This window comes from Malaya genurostris, chromosome 2 (genome assembly GCF_030247185.1).
Source record: "Malaya genurostris strain Urasoe2022 chromosome 2, Malgen_1.1, whole genome shotgun sequence".
NCBI lineage: Eukaryota > Metazoa > Arthropoda > Insecta > Diptera > Culicidae > Malaya > Malaya genurostris.
The window spans coordinates 92,447,535-92,464,279 of record NC_080571.1 but is presented as its reverse complement, the minus strand read 5'-3'; the positions used below and the strand labels follow the sequence as shown (position 1 = coordinate 92,464,279).

The following is a 16,745-nucleotide window of genomic DNA, read 5'->3' as shown; positions in this document are numbered from 1 at the left end:
ATTAGTTGAGATTTGACATCACGATACTCCACGCATGTCCAAACAACATGGTCAATGATTAGTCTAGGAAAGTCCAATTCGAAGGAGGTGTGCATTTAACGTGTAGTGATTGGATTCGTGATCCGTCCGTGAAAAACATTTTCTAAGAGTCAATATGCCTGAACTTACGTGAGAATATTTTTGGGATTTCCATCGAGCGTAGGTGTTCCGGGATTCCACACACTTCGCGCTGCATGGATGTGTCGAAAAATAGAGTTAAGTCAGGGACATTTAGGAGGGTGTCACGGATAGGAATATATCTTGAAGAGTTGATTTTCTGTGACATATGGTTAAAATATACTGTCATGAATCTTGTTTGAGATTGAAGCTCAACTAGCCTTTCGAAGTTAATAATAACTAGGGAATTCAGTACCTCACATCTTATTAGCAGTCGCGACGAAAGCTCCCAAAAACGATCCTTCAATGGAAGAACTCCCGCCAGAACTTCAAGACTCATTGTATGTGTCGAGTGCATGCAGGTGGAACAATATTTTGCTCAAGAAACTTGTTGAACAATACTAACAAAAGTCTTTCTGCTAGGTCGGACAGATTTTTCACCAAGTTGAATTTAATTCTGTCCAACCCAGGAGCGTTATTGTTACAAGACATGAGTGCTATGGAAAATTCCATCATTGAAAAGGGGCTATCAATGGAACCATTATTTGGAAAAGATTCCCTAATAATGCTATGCGTAGAAACAGAATCTGGACAAACTTTCCTCGCAAAATCAAATATCCATCGGTTCGAATATTCTTCACTCTCATTTCCTACGTTACGATTCCTCATTCGTCTGGCCGTATTCCAAAGAGTGCTCATTGAGGTTTCTCTTGACAAACCTTCGACAAAATGTCTCTAGCTACATTTTTTGGCCCGAAGTATGCTCTTATAATTGGGTTCTAAAGTCAAGAATTTTTCAAAATTCTGAGGAGTTCATCCTCCTCGTTTTAAAAACGTCTTGAAAGCATTTTGTTTCATTTAGCATCTGAGCACTCTTTGTCCCACCAAGGGTTTGGAGGCCTTCTGTTAGACGATGGACCAAGAAATCGTTTGGTTTGGGCTTGTTCTGCGGCCTCCAGAATGGAACAAACGAGGAAGTCATATTCTTCAAGTGGGGGGAACTCTTCCATTGAGTTCAAGGTACTTGAGATACTATTTTAGTATTTAATCCAGTCTACATTTTTTTGTCAAATCATATGGAATATAAACTGAAATTAGAAATGCCTTTGTTACTGCTAATTGAGATGATGATTGGTAAATGATCACTACCGTGTAAATCAGGAAATACTTTCCAGGTGCAATCTAGTCGAATTGAAGTTGAACAAAGAGATAAATCTAATGCACTTGGACGTGCAGGAGGTCTTGGGATCCGTGTCATGCTACCCACATTTAATACCGTCATGCTACCCATATTTAATACCGTCATGCTAAAATTATCGCAAATATTATATATTAAAGATGATCTGTTATCATTGTAAACGGAACCCCACATCATTCCGTGTGAATTGAAATCTCCCAGAATCAACCGTGGAGCAGGAAGGGCTTCTACAATTTCATTAAGCTGTCGCTATCCAACTTGAGCTCTTGGAGGAATATATACCGAAGCAATGCAAATGTCCTTTCCTTTAATGTTTATTTGACAAGCAACAACTTCTATATTAGAAGTCGAAGGAATGTTTAATCTACAAAAGGAATAACATTCCTTAATTCCTAAAAGCACTCCACCATACGGGGAGTCTCTATCAAGACGTATAATGTTAAAGTCATTAAAATTTATGGCTATGTTTGATGTAAGCCATGTTTCGCACAAAGCAAATACATCACATTTTTGACTATGCAACAAAACTTTAATTGAATCAAGTTTTGGCATGATGCTTCGACAATTCCACTGCAGGACAGTGATTGGATCATTTGCGGCGGAAGAAAAACTATCCATCAAATGATACAAAACCTGACAGAACTGGCCATTGATCTGATAACTGTTTCAAAAAAGTTCTAGCTATTGGAAGGAATGCCGTTATGATGGTCTTTAGAGGTTCAGAAATATTGAATGCTGCGAAAATCTATTCTATAATTTCCGAAAATTTCAGTAATCCTGATGGTGGCTGTGAAACGGAGCCCACTGGATTATTGTCTGCTAGTTCCTGGATTGGTTTGTGAATTTGACAAACCAGAAGGCACAGATTTTGGTTTTAAATTTGGCATTCTAGATTTAACACGGGTAAATTAGGCCCAAGTTTGATTTTTTTTATTTGTTTATTTATTTTTAACCTTTTTCATTATATTAACTGTAAAGGTTGTTTTATGGAATTGCTTATTTGAAAGCTAAGGAAAAGACGTACATTTCATATCTTGGACGAATTTTTGTATCTTTATTATATTTTACAGTATAGACTGTTGAAAAAAGGCTATTTTTTGAAAACGCGAAATTTAAAAAAATCATATCTCGAAAATTCCACGTACCATATTGAAATAAAAAAATACGTGTCGAATATTTTCGAGTTCTTTACCGAAAAAAAAAGTTAGATTAGAAAAAAAATTGGGTGGCTGATTTTGCGTGGAATGCCCCATATATTGAAATCTGGTGCTAGGATTCTACTGACACTAACAATCATTCCAGGTCAGAGCTTACACTTCAAACTCGGGGTATCATTTCGTTTCAGAAAAGATTTTCTCTCGCACCTTCGAAGCAGTATTTCACAATCGATTTTTCGATTAGTGGTTTGTCGTTCGTTTAGTGGCTATGTCAGACATTTTTTCATGCTCCTCGGGTCACATTCAGTGTTTGAGTCAATTTTGGTGGCGATTGGATTGGTCTTCCAACTACAACGCCTCTCACTGATCACCTTTTCACTGTCTCACATGTTCCATCACTGGACCATGTTCACCATCACTTTTTACCAGCAATCGATGAGTTTCCGCAGCTTTCTGGTTTCGATAAAATGGTGGTTAAATATGTCATTCATCTTGGAGTGAAACTAGACAAGTTCACTGAGGTGACGCTATGGTTTCGACGGAATGTGATTTGTGTTTAATTGAAGGTTCAGGTTACCATAAAGAATGGCACAATGTCTAATAGTCAAACCGGTAACTTCAACTAACACCCCTAGTATTACGATTTCTTGCACGGAACGACCGAAATTAGCTCTGCGCCTAACTCGTATTACTGTTTTTGAATTAGTTGATTTTAACAACAAAATTTCCAAAACAACTATAAAATTAGTTAAAATTGAGAATTTATTTGCTGAAAAAAACTCTTATTTTTAGAGAATGTGCTTAGTTGGCGAATATTCTGGACACAAACCAGCAATATCTCAATCCAACACGAAATTCTCATTGACAACTAATTTTGTTTTTGAAATCAGAAAATTAGTTTCTATTTATCTATCACCAGTTTATTAGCCACAAAATTCATGAGAAGTGTCAAAACAAAACAATCCAATAAAAAGCTAAAAGGGACAGTCTTGTTGAAACTGCTTGCAAATTGTTTAGATGTTTTATGCATATGTTACGATATATCCATATATAAATTTCTAAACCGGTATGTAAAAATGACGTAAACTGTTAGTGGAAAGTGTATTTATTCAGAATTTGTGCGCATTTGAAGCGATTGTGCGTAATAATGTTTTTACGCGGAACAGTGAATTGAGTTTCGAATGTTGCACTCTAATTGTACATGTCAAATGATGTTTTTTGTATCTTCCAACCTTCCGGGCCACGCCGTTCAATGTACTACTTGTATTCGGTTTTTTTTTTCCGAGTGCTCAAAGTTTTCAGTGAGAGAGTCGATTTCGCGAAGTCGAATGAAGAAAACAGCGATTAAGAAGAAAAATGTTCAAAAAGAAGTTTATGTTTCGCTTATGTGTTTTTCTCCAATACAACATCGTATTTATACCTGCCAATATAGAAAAGACAACCGCGACTGAAATTTTTATCGGTAGTAGTGTGCCATCTAGTGGCTAGTAGTCATTACGGTGCGTTATTTCGGCGACAGAGCGCCATATAGCTGTAAATTGCAGAAACCAACTCAACCATTTATGTTGGTTGAAAACAACGTTTTATTTCTCTAATTCAACTAAAAAATTAGTTGAATGGATATGAAGTGTGCCTTAGCTAAGAAATGACAATAGGTGAATTCAACTAAAAAAATAGCCATTTCAATAAATATTTTATTATTATCAAGGAAATTAGAATTAAAAAATCTAAATTAGCAAAAGTAAGATTTTTTTAGTTGTCTAAAAAAATAACTAACTAAAATCAGAAAATCAACTAATTTTTTCGCCAAAATGCTGATATCGGTCTTTCCGTGTGTACAATAAAAATCAGCGAACTTCCTCACACCATAAGAGAGAAATACTTCTTATAACATGAAACTTTTTGAGTTCAAGAAAAGGTAACAAGAATCGTTGTTCAGTTCATCTCGTCGTTTCGGGTATTAAAACTTTGTAACAGAACAAAGTTTTTGCCATCCGAGAAAAAAAAACAATTAAGGAAACGTCATGTCAACGGACAAGCAATTGTCGACATGCGTGAAACAAATTTCTTTTTCAAGCTCCGAAAATTTAAGGATGATTCTGTTCTTGTCAAATTTGCCTTCTGTACATTCCAAAATGTTCCTTCCTTATACGTAAATATTTCCACTTTGCTCTCCCAGTGCGAGCGATTAAACAGTCCCACTGTAATTCTCGGAGGTTTTCCACGCTCCGTTGGTCAAGGGCGTGTTTAATAATGCGTGCAACGATTTAATGTCCCTATGTTTCCTTCCATTCAGCTATCCAACCCCCTTCCTATATCCGGTGTAAGTATACTGACTGAAAATTGAAACTTCTCTTGAGTGGACAATAAAACATAAATAGCCACATACTGAACTGTGCTGTTCCCACAGACAACTTTTAAACCAATGTCTATAAAAAAAAACAAGCATTAAGTGGATAACGTCAGTAATCATCATAAATCCAATAAACCGTTGCGTCAAAAATAAATAGACCTGATACTTTAAATGCATTTTCGTTTACATTGAAACATAAGTATTACGCAATTCTACGGAGCATTGTATTAAAATGAACAGATTACATGAAAAAGGTGTAATTATAATTTCTGGCTTAAATCGAGAAAAAATGAAAAAGATGATTAGTGCCATTCCTCCTTTTGAAAAAAAAAGAAAATTCTGAGTAAAATAAAACAAACTATTATGTAAATACGCAACTTCCGCGTTTCACGCCCCCAAACAGTAGCTTAGTGTATGTGTCCTTCCACGACACAAAAGACTCTATTGTTGCTCTCGTCCTTTTATGTTGCTCTCGCCACGAACCCCAACCGATAATAACCCTTTTGTTTACTCTGACAGCTTGAAGTCTTTTTTTTCTACAATCCTGCCTGCTTCCCATCTAGTTCTTTCTCTCTCTGTGTGTGTGTATCTCTCACCAGTAGTAGTTGCCCGTCATCTTCCTTTGTTTTGGTTATTTTTCAGAGATGTCATTCTATTTTTTTTCTTGCTACGTAAACATTCCCGCACCGATAATAACTGTCAAGCACTGTCGGTACACAAGCACCGAACTAGAAGTGGAAAAGCTCACCGTCGTGAGATGATGTTGCGTGCTCTTACAACACATGGCATCGGACAGCAGCTGCGGGTGGAAACCGACAATGTGGGGTGGTTTCGTTCGAGGAAAAAAGTGAGCGATCAGGAGGGCTCTCGTGAGATAATTGGGAAATGGTTGGGCGTAGTGTTGTGAGGAAATACGTACATACACAGAAATGAGAAAGTAATCGGAGAGGAAACATTCCGGGAGCGAGAGAGGCAGTTTAGATGAGTTGTTTTTGACTATTGATGTGCATTTCCGTCGAAAACCAGAGTTGCCAGAGTTTGTGAGCTCCATTACACTATCATTGCTCAAAAGACAAAACGAAGTAACCGTTCTATAGATTTTCCTGTTATCTAATCGTTGCTCCGTTTTGAACTTCCAAGCTTCACCAATGCCACTATGCTAATCGAACCTATATTTATCTGAGTTCAGGGTGTCGAATGAAGACAAAATATATTTCATTGATTTTCCAGATCCTTTTGAAAACTCCAGAGATTTATCGTTAGAATAAAAATATTCGTTATTCCGGTTGTTGGATTACATCTTCTTCTACGAAATCATTTGCTCTTCTTATACGATCGCTTCCCATTTTGGCATTCGTGAATGACAGTGGGTCATTTGACCGAAAACCATATCGCCGAATGCTTAATTATTCCGAAAGTTATTTCAACCAACGCCATTTCTCCGGATTTGTTTGACGAAATATGTTTATGCTGTTTCATTAAAAAAAACAATTTTCTGACTTCAACGAATTACGACTCACCATAAATGACTTTCGGTGAGGTGGCCCTGCACAGCAAATATCGACGATGAACTGTGACGCGTAATGTAACTGTTGGAAACGAAAGTGGTCAGCGATCCGCCTTTAGAAGTTCCGATTACTGTGAAGACTCGCGCAGAAATAAGGAGTGCATCGAAAATAAGCTATTCACAAATTTTTCTTTCAAATTACGATAAAAAACGATATTTTATTCAAACTAAACATTGATCCTTTATTGTACGAGGTCGAACTTGAGCATAATGAAAACCGGATGAAATTTAAGTTATTCCTTCACGAATTTTTGAGCTTTTGATCGAACGTTCTTCATCAAGTTCTGGACAAGTGTTGCATCGCATTTTTTTGGGCGCTTGAGCCAAATTTTTTTTGAACACCTGCATGTTCCCAGCTGCCTTACCAGTCTTCTTGAAGACTCTATTCACGATTACCCAGTAACGTTCGATGGGTCGATGCTGAGGGCAATTTGGTAGATTGACATTTTTCTCAACGAAATTTATACCATTTTCCGCAAGCCAATTGAGAGTGGTTTTGACATAGTGAGCCGACGCTAAATCCGGCCAAAATAGTGAAGGTGACTATGCTTCTTAAGGAGTGTATCGATAAGTAGTTAGCAACATTCAAACAGTTATTACTGTGAAATGGCTTAATTTTTTGCAGCGTGTTTTCGGTGACATGTTTGTTTACATGTCAATAAAACCTGCGCAATGGATTGGTTTCGGTACGGTTTATCGTTTCAATGATGAGTCGAATTGATCTGGAAACGCGAAAGAAAATTCTGCACATTTGGTGCTCAGGAAGTGGTGTCACGTACACCGAAATTGCAAACGGGTGAAAGTGCACCACACCAGTGTCAAAAAAAATTATCGAGAAGTTCGGTAAGACCCTTTCCATGAAGGATTTGCTCGAATCCGATAGGAAAACGGATCCCAGCCAGCCCGGCCGGGACTTAAAAGTGGTTGAGTACATCAGGAAAAACCCATCGGCTTCGACGCGGGTTTTGGCCAAGCAGTTCAACACTAGCATCGGGATGATTCAACGGATCAAAGATCGGAACTCCCTGAAAACGTACAAGGAACAGAAGGTGCCGAAAAAGTCCCTGGTACAGCAAGTTCAGGCCAAAACAAGAGCACGAAAACTGTATAACCGGATCCTACAGAATAAAGACGGATGCATCCTGATCGACGACGAAACCTATGCCAAGGAATACTCTCGAGCGCTGCCCGGACCGCAATATTATACGAAATCCGTGCACCAGGACCTGGACGACGCTGACACCACGGTGGCGATGGAAAAGTTTGGGCAGAAGGTGTTGGTCTGGCAAGCAATTTGTACCTGTGGTTTGCGGTCGTCGATTTTCTTCACGAATTGCACAATCAACGCCAAGGTGTACGAGGAAGAGTGTTTGAAGAAGAGAATGCTGCCACTGTACAGAAAGCATAAGGCTCCTCCTCTCTTCTGGTCGGATTTGGCTTCAGCCCACTACGTCAACTCCGTTCTACAGTGGTTGTCATAAAATAATATACAATTCGTGGAAAGGACATCAACACACCGAACTGCCCGGATCTTCGGCCAATTGAAAGGTAGCAGCGGCACTTTCGGAAGGAAGGTACAGTGTCCCAAAACATGCAGGAGTTCAAAAAAACTGGACAGCTGCCACCAGGAAAGTCACAAAAGTAATTGTGCAGAATTTAATGAAGAATGTCAAGTCCAAAGTGCGAGCGTTTCACAGATACTAGGATTTTCTTCAATATACTCAGTGAAATGCATAAAAATGTAATTTTTCTACAATATATCGAAAACTGATGTCAAAATATGTTTTTTTTTTGCTTTTTTATTTAATAATCAATGTTGCTAACTACTTTTCGATACACTCCTTATATAAAGGCAGCAATCTCTTCTGGACACATGCAGATCGATAGATTTCTGCATTTATAGCTCCGGTTGACTTCAAACCTAGTATTGCTTACCATACCAGTACCTTTCGACCGAACTTCTCCACTTGAATCGACCTGTCCGCATCGCTCACATCCTCTTCAACGACGACAGTAAAGTATTGTGGACGTGGAAGGGTTTTTGATTCCTCGTTTACATAAGTCTCATCGTCCATCAAAACGCATGCATCCGGACACTGCAAAAGACGCGAATACAATTGCCGGGCCCTTGTTGCTGCTCGCTTCTTCTGTTCTACATTTTGTTTCGTGATTTTCTGCTTCTTGTAGGTCTTCAGGTGATTTCGCCTCTTAATACGCTGGATCATTTCGACACTCGTTCCTACTTTTTTTTTCAAATCACGTATCGACATTTCTCATCCAAAGAATAGTGTTCCCCAAACTTATTAATGATGGTTTTAACACTGGCATGATGAGTTCCAAACCGCTTAGCCAATTCTCGCATTGTAATACTCTTCTCACTTAGCCATGTGTCCAGAACAGTAATTTTCACTTCCTTTTCAATACGCGACATTTTGAAAACGCAGAATTTCGACCGCACAAACAAGTAAACAAACGAAAGCTGACAGTCAAACGCACAGCATGCTGTGATCTGAGCATAAAAATCCATCACAAATACATGCGTACAACACAAATGTATGCCGATAGCTTATTTTCGAGACACTCCTTAAGATTTGAAAAGGTTTATTCGTTATTCCCGGTGTTATAAGTCAGAGCGAGCGGCAACAAGGGTAAATAAGAAAAATTTATCCGGTTCACACATTGACATAAATTTCCCGAGTTACGTATGATTCGGCGTAATTGATTCGTTGAAACGATTACCAGTAGAGTTTCTTTGACTTTCAACGCGCTAAGCTCAGAGCAGAAAACGATACCTTCAAAACTGAATCTGTTCGAAAATATCATCAAGCGAAAAAAAAACATTTATCAATAACACAAAAATATGTTCTGTATATTAACTATATGTGATCTGTTTATAGATTATCCAGGCAACGCAACCCTAACTCAAAAATTGAAATATAATATTTGTAAGATGGATGATATTGAAGGGCAACTGCCCTTCCACAGGTTCCGGAAGTCACGATTGGGAAAAAAACTTATTTAATCCTTCTAGTGGTGTAATGATACCTTTCTCGTATTATATTCATATTCTCCTATATATCACAGTGGGAATCATAAAAACAATATAAATGAAACATGTTCGGGGACTAGTTTTAAAGATTTCTTTGGCATAAAACCATAACAGAGAGATCCATTTAAAAAAAAATGGCCACTGTTTCCGGTACTTCCGGAACAGGAAATTGGTGGCCAGGAGTAAATATTGAAACAGTTTTGAGGCCAATTTAGATCCCTATTTGCAGTACTTCCGGAACCGCATTCCGAGGACCGGTATAGACGAACTCAGCTCGTATGGCCTGCAACTTACATGACCTATATAATGGAACAGTTTTGAGTCCAATTTAAAAGAATTCTGGCTTATTTTTCGTCGTCGCTCTATACCACTGCTTGACATTTCAAACACTCATGAGACTGTAATTCCGGTGCCGGATGTCATATCAGGACAAATTTCAGAAGTTTTGTAAATTACCGTCAGATCTTTCATTTGAATCCAAGTTCGGTTAACCAGTCTCGGAGTAAAGTGGTACAACCGGAACCGGTATATTAGATGTGAACTTACCAGAGCTATGAACTGCAGATTTTTTATACTATTTTTGAGAAATTTGCTAATCTTTGAACAATCTTCTATGAGAGCAAACTATTGAATTTGGAGTTTTTTTCACTTGCCACCCTGTAACTCGGGAACCGGAAATCAGATCAATATGAAATTCAAAATTTTTTTATTGAGCAAGAAAGGCTTTTATTTGAGCCAAAGTTTGTTAAAATCAATTCAGCTTTACCGGAGAACAATCCAGGATTTTCCTCTGACTTTAACTAATGTTTACAGAGTCTTTTTTTTAATTATGGTTCTGGTTTGATAGACCTTTGGATGGACAAATATCGCGCCAAATCGTATTCGGAGTTGGCAGAACCTTCTCATAGTTTCGAAATTCGATTACACTGGAAAAAAATCGATTTAATAATTTAATGTAGATTAACAAAAACATTTTGATAAAGATAAAATTTTACTGAGTGATAGGTAATTATGTTCGGTTCAAACATTGCAAGATGGGCACTTTTTTGGAAAAAATTTTACGAATGAATAGTTTATCTTGCCCAAGGCGATTTTTTTAGTGTCTTTGTATCGAAAACGAAACTAAATCTAAAGTCATAATCAACAAAGAATTCAATAAAACTCAATTTGTGAGGAGATTTCACAGAATATTGTATAGCTAGTTACCCGATATTTGCAGAAAATATCAAATTAGACAAGACAAAGTAATAGAAAAAAATTTTTGCCTTGGAAGTTCTCATCTTGTAATGTATTGACGATTGGTGGAAAACATTACATATCTTGGAACTAAATTTCATCAAAATCAAAAAAATTATGTTTTCTGTAAATAAACTTTAAATTGTTTAATTTGATTTTTATTCGAGAATTTGACTAATTTTGAGAAATATTTACGCATCCATTTTCACCAAACGGCGCTTTTGGTGCTACTGACAGCTCTTTTACATTACATACTATTACACTCAGGTAATAGTAGGGTAAAGTGTTAAAATATGTTCCCCCTTAAGAAAACATTGATATATTTCTAAATGTGCTGATACATTTTCTTCGAGACTGTAGGTATTTCAAATATTCTCAAAGTTAATAACTAAGTAGCAAGCGACCAGTAGACGTTTTACACGGTTAAAATGCTTGTTTAGTCGAAGCAAAACCTTACATCGAAAAGCGGCCTAATGATATTTTCAGTTTTTTTCATATTTTTCAGCAAACGACAACTGCCAAACTTGCATAGCAAAAAGATTTTACGAAAATATAGTGTTGAAGATAAAACTTTTGTTTAGAAAAGTCTTGAATACTTAAAAAAGGAAGGGGTCGTTTTGGCAAGCAGGGCCTTTTTGTAATACTTTTCCCTAATGAGTATTCCCAGCCCCAGATCTCAAGAGCTGGAATCAGCTATAGGGTTTGTACTTAGTATTAAGCTCACGATAACTGTTGACTTGTATCTGTTGGATTATTGTAATACATTTATATAAAAAATGAGGAAGTTTCATGCCTGCTGGAGAGAGATTTTGGATTTCAGCTTCAGCGGACTTTTCTTTCACTCTCAAATAAATAAATAAATTTTATTATCATCATCATTTGCTAGTAAGTTCCTCCACAAGGTGAGTGATATTATTGAGTATATTTGCAATCTTTCTTTGTATATATGAAAAAGAACATACTGTGCTCAAAATGACTCGAAATTGTCCCTGAGCTATATCTTCCGATGCTCAATTATTTCTCTCGATTTCCATTAACATACTTTGGAAGTTGCCGAGCCCGGAGAAAGTGATTGAAAAAAATTAAAGGAGAGCATTAAACTCATGGAAGGCATTTCTCGATGAACATTAAAAATGGTTCCAAGTGCAAATGACAGTTTCTCTTGGTTTACTTTCTCTTCCAATTATTACGGCAAATTCTAGTAATTTCCAACAAATTCTATAGTGTTAGATGGAAAAATTGTAGATTGGACCGTAATACTCGAAAGAGAAAGTAAACAAAGAGACACTGTCATTTGCAGGGTTGTTAGGAAAAATTTCAAAACCAAAACGCGCGAAGTCAAAAACTAAAACGCGCGAAATCCGCGCGAAGTTGAAAACTAAAACGCGCGATATTCGAGCGATGATTTAGACAACTATTTTTATGCAGGTGATACTTTCAGCAATACTTGGAAATTCACTTAAATATAATTTCAAAATCTGCATCTGCATAAGTCATATGAACACAATAAATAAGTCCGCATACAACACGTCACTTCGAGAAACCCCATGAAAACGATTTCATTTTTTTCTCCATCTTTTTCAACGTCCTTAGTTAAGGAGCAAGACTCTTTGCAAGCGTATGAGCAAAAACATCATATCCAGCTCTCACATTTCCCGAACAAATCATTGGCAACATCCTTTTTTGCGAGCATGTCGCCCTCAGGTGAGTCCGCATCAAATCTCATACATAGAAGTATAACGAAGAGAAATGTCAAAATAGCTGACAGGGTCTGGTATGAGTAATGTTAACAATATGTGTTATAAAAACAATTCCGGCGCTTTTTTTTCCAGATTTTAATCAATAAATCTTCCATATGGTGGAAAAATAAACCAATCAGTTCATTCTGCTTAAAATTGCAATTCGAGAAAAGTGTCTTAGTCTAAAACTCTTCGGTTTTCCTTAAAACTTAACCTTAAAATTTCAGTTTCAGCTTACTTCCACTGACACATTTGATTAGCAACAAACACATTCTTATATGAATTACCTCTTGCAGAAATTATTGCGATATAAAGATTATCTTAGCTTCTATAAGTAAACCCGTAAATTAGGAACCTTTAAGCGAAAGGCAATGGATATGGAATGTTGTCGTAAAACTATTTATTTTTTCGGAAAACTGCTTTTGTAACAGAAAATATTTAGTTTTGCTTATTTTGTGTAGCGCAATCTAAAACAAATGCATTGAAGCAGTGTTGCTTTTTTATTAGGGAATTAAAATTTACATTCATAAAATGTAAGCAATTTTCCATCAAACGTTGGTGAAAATTGTTCAAAACTGATATTTCATACAAAATTTCAGGCTTAACATTCATTTAAGAATAAATTATTGTCAAAAAAGATTGTTTGAAACTCAATCCTGCAAGTCACTTTGATAAACTCGTTGCACTGCATATACGAATACATAGATCTATGACATACGTACTACATAAAATGTACGTGATACACAAATTACCAACACAAGTTAACTTGATTTACTCTTGATCCTTAATTAATACTCTCTGATGTACGGAAAATGTTACAGTAGAAATAAAAATACTTACAATTGTGATTTTGAAATAAGTTAAGAGACAGTAATATAAGAAACGATTTCGTGATAAATCAAAGTCGAAAGAATTGAAACATTTGTTAAATATGCGGCACAGGCTAGCAATGGGCTCGTTATATCCATAATTAGTTCTAAATTAGGGAATCCGAAGAAAAAAATAGGAAAACTACGACATCGAATGTCAAATTGTAACAATTGCAAGCTCTATGTTCTCTTTAAAATTTAACTTGGTTTCCAGAACACCCAAGTCCTTAACAGACGATGCGCGTTCGAGAACAGTTTGTGGAATATTATAGTCAAACTTGAATACAGACTTTTTGCTACTAAAAGCGATGACGGAGCATTTAGTGGCATTCAAACCATTTTTAAATATGAAATATGAAAGTCATCGGCGAACGATAGTTTCATGCACTTGATAGAAAAATTTAGATCGTTGAAATACAATAAAATTATGAACGGATCAAGGTAACTTCCTTGAGGAACTCCAGATGTTCACTATCATTTCACTACTAGTTAGATATGATTAAAGTCAATAAAAAAATGATCCGTTTAATCCCAGTCTACTTAACTTGGACATCGTATGTGATGATTGATTTCGTTGAATGCAGCAGGGGAAGTTGAAAGCTTCGGCATGGATCCAAGCTGAGTCTCAGATATGTAGTCAGAGCAACTATGCGTTATAAAATCCAGAACTATAATTTCAAACAGCTTTGATACAGCGCACAAAGCAGCAATTTCACAGTAGTTGGATACTATACCCTTGTTAACATTGGATTTCTTCCGTATCTCAGGAAAAATTCCAGAACGCAAAGAACAATTGAAAATGTTGGATAGTGGAACCAACAAACTAATTTTTGCAATTCCTGGTAACAGCTCTGTTGAAATAGCAACCTGTATCACTCGAGATCGAAAAGCATAAAATCGAAATTTTGTTAACTGAATAAAACATTAGCTAGAACCGCCTTCTAGTAAATTTTAGTTTAATCAAGGTGAAAATTCACCAATTCGCCCAGCTCAACCAATTGCTGAAACGTTCGCCCATCTTCAATTTCTTAGGGTTTCATAAAACTCACTAGCTTCAAAAATTTGCAAAGAATTTTTTTTATTCGAACAAATAATTCACAAATGTGGAATGATGTTTTTTGAAATTCGCGCGAAATCCGCATCAAAATCTTAGCAGAAACCGCGCTAAATCCGCGGGATTCGCGCGACCGTAACAACCCTGCATTTGCACTTGGGACCTTTTTCTAATGCTCGTCTACATTCAGATCATTTCTTTTGCTTGGTTCATTTTTTTTTTGCTTGAGTAATCTCAAACTCAAAGAATGTGGTTCGAAATTAACCCGGATTCCAGTTCAATGCTGTTGAAACTAGGTTCGTAATTGGTTTCAAACAAACGGTTTGACAGTAATTAGGGTAGCCTACTGCGAAAAGCCCCAAGAATGTTTCAAAATTTCAAAATTTTTATTTCAGCAAGCCCATTTTGCTCGGATTTTACTGGGCTGCGTAGAACCAGTGTACATGTGCACTGGTAACACTTCCATTAAAATTTCCGCGTGGGCGGTCTGTATCAGTGGGTGGTGAAAATGTTACACAATCTTCCGAGTAGCTTCGTTATCGTTTCGGCAAGCCATGCTACTACGGCTGTTACATGAAATATCAATGCAACCTCGATCAGCTTTCCATCGGGCAAAGCAATCAATAGTGCAGTAAATGCAAAAATTTGTAAGCCAACCAACCGGTCATTTGACACTTGCTTTGATTTGCAGATGATTGCTACATATGTAGTGGTAACCTTGCCCATATTAGCAAATAGCTGTACTGAGCTTGGTCATGTTTATGCAGCAGTTACATTGTTGGATAACTACTATTTATATCGCAGGAATGTTTTTGTGTTGAATAGAATGCTATCAATTTGCTCTTCAATTTCTCTCACTACCATGTGGAAGAAGGCTCGCACTCTGTCGCTCTCTTTCTCTTCTCTCGGTGTGTTATTTTTCTGCTAATCAATTTCAATCGCTCATTCCGCCGTCTGCTTTCCCTTTAATCATCACACACATATTCTACAACCGATTCTGACATTACAGTATGATGAAAAAGTAAAGCACACATTCCAAGAGAAAATTTTCCTGATCAACTGGTTTACTACTACTGAAACTTACATTTTTTTCGCTTCGCTATTCGCTCTAGCTGATGTGCAACAGCAGCAGAATTACTGTTTGCAGCACTCGCGAAGATCTCCTGTATCCTGAAACACTGAAAACACTGGTAATTGATTTTTCTTCTTCTGCCTATCCGTTCGTAGGCACTGCAACTATGTATTTCACTAAAGCTTTCTTATCAGAAACATCCAGAACACCAATGGCTTTTTCTTCACCGAAAAAATCGAAACAAGCGGTCACTTTTCGAGGCTCACTCGGAAAAATCAATCGATACACTAATTTTCTTATCGCCGCTTGTAGCAAAAAATTGACATCTGTTGGCTGACACAGCAATGACTGATTGTCACTGATACCGGAGTTTTTTCATATAGCGAATAAACTTCAATCACTGGAAATAGAAGTCCCCAGTCACGAAGAAAATCGGAACGGATTCCTCCAGGGGGACAGTACAAAAGAACACCTTCTGCCAGTGATGATTGGTCACTTTCACCTTGTCCTTCGGGCAGTATTTTTTCTCTCTCTCTCCTTCCTCTATCGTAAGTTCACACCGACTGTAAGGATATGTTATCTGGAAAATCCTTCACCATCGACCGAAGTGTGGTAACATGAACAGTTTGATAAAACGGTATCCTTGTGCCGCGTAACAATGTCGCTTGAACCACTCTCGAATATCAACTGCGAACTAATGCTAGCCACGACCGTACCGTGTCACGATAGTCCGTCCATCCCTGGAGTGAAAGGCTCCGTCGGTAACTATGCCAATTGAGCAACACTGGAGAGCGAGAGAACAGCTTCTCCCGCAACGAAATGAACCGTGCTCCTGGAAAAAAAATATTATTCCGAACTGTCAAGAACCCTCCCGCAGCCACTACGCGCCGGTCGGATACCCTTTTGGTGTCCTCTAGTGCGGTGCCAACGACAGTCCAGAGATTGCTGGATCGTTCGGGGCACAATGTTCGTCCACGTTGAGGGATTACAAGGATTGCTATTTAGAAGCATAATCAATATCAGAATAGATTTTTCGGAGATTATCATTGCATTCCACGCATAATTTTATTAATCTGCATGACTTAAAAAAAATTAAACTTACACTAAAGTCATGAGTTTATAATGAAGATAGAAAGTTACAGTTTGAAAACAGATCCTACACTTTATTGAACAATTATCTTTTCAAACGTCAAATTTGGTATTGATTAATGAACATTCTATCATTCTAGTTTCTTCGCATCTTTTGTTTCTTAAACAATCTATGCACTAACTATAGTATTGTTCAAAGAAAGCGA

The 16,745-nt window shown here is 37.2% G+C and overlaps 1 protein-coding gene across 5 annotated transcripts in view; it reads right to left on the bottom strand.

The window, feature by feature from the left end:
• Positions 1-16,156, bottom strand: part of LOC131430093 (TLD domain-containing protein 2) — a 514,027-nt gene extending 497,871 nt beyond the window's left edge. For all 5 annotated transcript variants that reach the window (XM_058594764.1, XM_058594767.1, XM_058594765.1 and 2 more), the window contains exon 1: positions 15,463-16,156. Coding sequence is in view for 1 of the 5 variants with exons in the window: in XM_058594769.1 (XP_058450752.1) it covers positions 15,463-15,464 (2 nt within the window). In the remaining 4 variants the exon portion in view is untranslated. The remainder of the gene's footprint in view (positions 1-15,462) is intronic.
• Positions 16,157-16,745: the final 589 nt, after the last annotated feature.